Source organism: Gavialis gangeticus, unplaced genomic scaffold, assembly GCF_001723915.1.
Source record: "Gavialis gangeticus isolate Ggan-Ray unplaced genomic scaffold, GavGan_comp1, whole genome shotgun sequence".
NCBI classification, from domain to species: Eukaryota; Metazoa; Chordata; order Crocodylia; family Gavialidae; genus Gavialis; species Gavialis gangeticus.
Genome location: NW_017729028.1, coordinates 7,706,817 through 7,711,731, shown reverse-complemented (window position 1 = coordinate 7,711,731; position 4,915 = coordinate 7,706,817). Strand labels below are relative to the sequence as shown.

General features: G+C 44.1%; 1 protein-coding gene across 1 annotated transcript in view; it reads right to left on the bottom strand.

Moving 5' to 3' along the window:
- GRHL1 (grainyhead like transcription factor 1) overlaps window positions 1-4,915 on the bottom strand; it is a 57,099-nt gene that overhangs the window by 49,556 nt on the left and 2,628 nt on the right. Inside the window, exons 2-4 of the mRNA XM_019520661.1 lie at window positions 2,844-2,914; window positions 1,263-1,656; window positions 531-607 (exon numbers count right to left, since the gene is read on the bottom strand). Of these exons, the coding sequence (XP_019376206.1) occupies window positions 531-607; window positions 1,263-1,656; window positions 2,844-2,914 (542 nt within the window). The remainder of the gene's footprint in view (window positions 1-530; window positions 608-1,262; window positions 1,657-2,843; window positions 2,915-4,915) is intronic.

Genomic DNA, 4,915 nt, shown 5'->3' with positions numbered 1-4,915 from the left:
CCCTTCCCTCAAAAAAAAAAAAAAAGCTTGGCACTCTAATTCCCTAGGCCTTCATCAGGTAAGACTGCAGGCAGCCTATTCATGCTCAGAGCAACATACTACTTTTATGTAACAGAAAACTTTCTATCAATGACTAAAATAAACTCCACACGTAGTTCCTACGGCTCACTGAAAACAGGCAAGCATCTTTCCGTGTCTACTAGGGAGGTGAAGCATGTGGAAGCCAGCTCCAGGGGAGTCATGAGAATCAGTACTAACTCCTTAAAGGACAGTGTAGATCCACATTACAACAAAGTCCAGGGTTACAATGGAACTCCCATTTGGCAGCACGGTGCCATGACAAATCCAGTAGAGTTGCTGCTGTCTAAAAACCATAGATATGATTCCCCGGGTTGTTGAGGATTCACAACTCCAGCTGAAACCAATGGGAGCTGCAGATGCTCAGCACCTTCGAGAATCAAGTCTGACACCAATAGGTTGGCTATAAGAGATGAGGAAGATATAGGACAAGAGGAACCTTTGTGCATTACCCAGAAATGCTGTCAAAAACGTAGTCTTCTGAACTCATGTTGGCCATCCGCAGATTTAGTTCAGCAGGGAAGAAAACCTGAAAATACCAATAATTAACTCAGGACAGAGTCAAAGTCAATGGCTGCCAAAACAACACTTTAGATGGACAGCTTGAGTAATTGCTCACTAATAAGTTGTGGCCAGCATGTGCAGTGTACTTGCTTATGGGCCTAGGTCAACAGATACTCTCCAGTAAGTAAGTACTGGATCTCTGACCCAGCTTATGGTAACCTTTTAAGTCAAGCTTTCCTCTAAAATTTATCAACTGACAGACATTATACACATCATCCACACACACTTGGTGAACATGTTGCTTTCAGTAATGGTAACAGTCTATTCAGAGCATGTGGGAAAGCCTGGCTATTTTGTTTGGGTGCCAGAGATGGAGCTACTGAGTGCTCTTGAAAAACCCCCAGCTAGGTACACACTTCATGGTTGCTTCTGACCGATTATTTCCATGCATTATTTAGCCAAAGTGTCCATCATTTGTAAGATTAGCCATTTGCTTTAGAACATGAAATCATTATCAATAGGTTTAATTGACTAAATGGACCTTTCTGGGAAAATCTTCTATTTCTAATCCACTGGACAGATTTCAGGTTTACATAACAATTGGAAGTGGAACAAGATATCCCTGCACAGATTAAGGAGGACACACCACACACACACACGAAACGTAGCTGTTCCTGTACCTCTTGCACTCCTTCTTTGAAGGTCTCTGAGAAGGTGGAGTCTGGCGTGCGCCTCTGGGAGTTCTGAGGCTGAGCACTAGAACTAAACTGATCAGGGTTAAGATTTCGGTCAAAAACCACCACACGCTCAGGAGGTTCAGGGTGGTAAACAGCTGGAGGGATACCCACGGCAAAGCCATGGGGCTGCGTTTCCATTTTAATTGAATGCGTGGGCATTGTTGCAATGGAAACAGTGACAGTGGTATCCGGGGTGGTCTGGTGGCCTCTCTTGTCCATGCCCATTTGAGTAGTGTGAGGAGGAAGAACAATATTGAAAGGTACATTTTTCAGAACCTGAACTCTGTTTTCTCCAGCAGAAATGAGCGATTGTTCTGTCATGTTTGGGAGGCTGTTCCTTTAAGGGAAAAAAAAAATGCTCAATATAAATAGCATCTAAATGGCCCCTTTTCTGGTCAAGAAGAACTAGCAACATTTCTTGGGGTTTTGGCTAAAACAAAGTCAACACTGGTCATCTTACTACTGAAAACCAACTATATTCTACTTAAGAGGAGATGGGGCTATACGATTTATGAGGTTCTCCACCTCTAACATCTATGACTCTAATTTTGAATTAAAAATACAACATAACTGCCCATAAATTATTAATACCCCATAATTCCCCAAGAACACAGGACTCGGATCATCAGCATTTACACACCAAAGGCCACATCAGATATGAGGGACTCATCTAATTGGTTTGCATGCATGTATATGTTCCCCCTGCCATGCTCAGCTCCTTTTGACAGGGTTCAAAGGAAACCAAAATGTGTGGCTGAGCTTTCTATCCTCATCTCATCATTAGAAAAAGACAAACAACAGAACTTGGAGGACCCCAGTCAGCATATGCAGGCCCATTCCTGATGAAAATCAGAACCTAACTAAAGCTCACTTGTGGGCAACTTTACGCAAGCACAGGGAAGGAAAGAAGCATTAAGCCATCTCATGATTCCCCTATAAGAGGGGAATGTGATCAGGCTGTGTATGGAGGGAAGAGAGAAGCTGTTGCTGGACTGTTCCTCCTCTTCTCACACAAGTGGATGGAGGTGAGAAGTGGGCAGGGCCTTAGCCCTAAGTAATAGTTCAGTCCCAGGGCCAGCACAGCTACCTACTGCCCTTTCCCACACGGCCCCCGGCAACTGCAGTCTAACTCAGTGGCAGCCAACCCTTTTGGCCCGGGCACCACAAAGTCCTGCCCTGTCTCCAGCTGCCAGCTCAACCCCCTTCCTCTGCTCGATTCCTTGCTCTGCTTTCTCCCCAACCCCCCACCAGATCCACCATGTGCCAAACAAAATAGCTCCACTTGCCACTTGTGGCATGAGTACTGCATGTCAGCCGCTCCAATTTAGCACACAGGCTGCCTGCCAGCCTTGCTCTGTTCTGCTGGGAACAGCCACAGGCCCCCAAATCTTTGTGATGTTGTAGCAGAGCTTCTGCAGATACTGCCACAAAGGTAATATCATTTTAAGCAACCTTCACAGTATATCAGGATTGTACATTCAAGGGACAGGTTTTTAGCAGATATGCAATAATAGACCTCCTAACCTTTTGTTATGATCTTGGTCAGGGTGATCTATATCTGGTTTTGCTGCTGAAGTCCTCCTTTCTCTGGGAACCTGGATGGATCACACATAGGGAAACAAGTTTAATCATTCCTGTCCAAAAAACAAAGTTAGCTAATCAAAACAAAACAAAAAATCTGCTCCTTCCCCCTCTATTTTGGCAAGGTAAGGGAGCCTCACTTTGTGAGGCACTGTTATTTGAAGACGCTGGTTAGTACCTGTAAATTGCTTTAATACAGTCAACTTAAGCCTGCTCCCTCCACTACTATGTAGATCCCCAAAATAATGCACTTTAAGGGTCCTTTGAGGTCAGTTTTTCCATGAGCCTTCCAACCTGCAACTCTCTGCTAAGAGCAGAAAGATAAGCCATTTTGGTGATTTGTTTTGGACACTTTCCCCGAGAGCCAGGCTGAGATCACTATGCTCATTTAATAATGGTAACACAAGACTTGGCCTTCCAAGGGCCTTTCATAGTCACACAGTAGAATGCAAATGTTAGGCAATGTTCAAGGTACCCCTGTAAAGCTGAAATCATCTCCATTGTGGATGGGGAAAGCAGAGAAAGGCTGGAAGTCTGCTCTTCAGAAGTTCTGAGCACCCACAACTCAGGGTAAGGTCAGCAGGTGTGCAGCACCTTCAAAAAACAGGCCCAGAGCAATTCATCCAGAGTCACATAGCAAATCAACAGTAGCACGCAAGTGATATCTAAATGGTAACACACCAATTCACACAGGGTGCGTCCATACAAGTTGCCTAATCAGCTTCGCAGTAAGCATCTTAGTGTCTACACATGCGGTGCTATTAGGAGGGAGTAAACTAATCAACTGTGCTGCAGGTTGGTACTTGTAAATACAAGTATTATCCTACAACAGATGGGAGGGTTTTGTTGCTTTTTTTTTTTTTTCCCCTCTGCAGAAATGCATGTGTAGACGTTGATGGGGCTGGCTGGGACACAAGGGTGCTTCAGGGCAGGGGCTGCCTACCAGCTAGCCCTGCACTGGAGCATCATTGTACCCCAGCCATCCCTTCTGCAGCACGTTAAGCTGCATTGGAGCAGCCCCAGGCTGGCAGGTTGAGCTCCCGGGTCCCCTGCCAGTGGGGGCTGCTCTGACCCAGCTCAACATACTGCAGTCCTGCATGTTCAAATGCAGCACCTGAGAGCAATAAACTCTGGCACAATATGCCCTGGAGTTTATTGCTGTGCATTAATATCATGTGGAGACATGCCCACTATGTAGTAGATTGGTATTTATAAGGTTATGGAGTATTAAACATGTTTGACAACAATAAGCACATTGAGTGGGTAGCGTTATAGATAACTGTAAGCCACAGTGATAAGCAGCCTACTGACACAATAGATTCTAACGATTTAATTAAAAAAAAAAATTAAACAATTATTTAATAGCTCTTTAGAAATATACCCTCATATAAATGGTGACCCTCTTCCAGTACAGACTCTGTGGTTAGACAGCTTGGTAAGGATTTACAGCATTCAGACTGAATTTGACCTGGCAAGAGGGAGGCAATGACCTCTGCCATATCTATTACTTAAAGCAAGCCTTGCAGTTCTCTACACTGCAACTTTGTACAATAAAGAAAAAGCCTAGTTACAGTCTCAGCCTGCAGAACTCATCCTATCAGCATTCCTAAACTGAGCAGTTTTAAAGCTGTGCATTGTCATGTACGTTAGAAACTTGCCAGTAGTCTCATGATGCTTGTCAATAGGACATTTCTGTCTAGTGCTCCAAGTTTAAAAAAGGGTTACTCTCTCAACCTGCCACTCTGTTTGGGCCTCCAGAGACATTACTTATTATTTGATTATTAACTCATATGTTTAAGTTCCAGGCTACTCCAAGACATACTACAAGTCATGGTACACTAATGGCACACCATTTGAATGATTAAAAACTAATTCACTGAGTCATTAGAAGGAATTATCTCCACACCTTTCAGCACTGAAACCTGCTGCATAAGCACTATCACATGTTGTACCTTTCCTCAAATAAATACAAGTTATTTAAGCAATATTGGAAATGTTCCCCCCCCCCCCCCCCC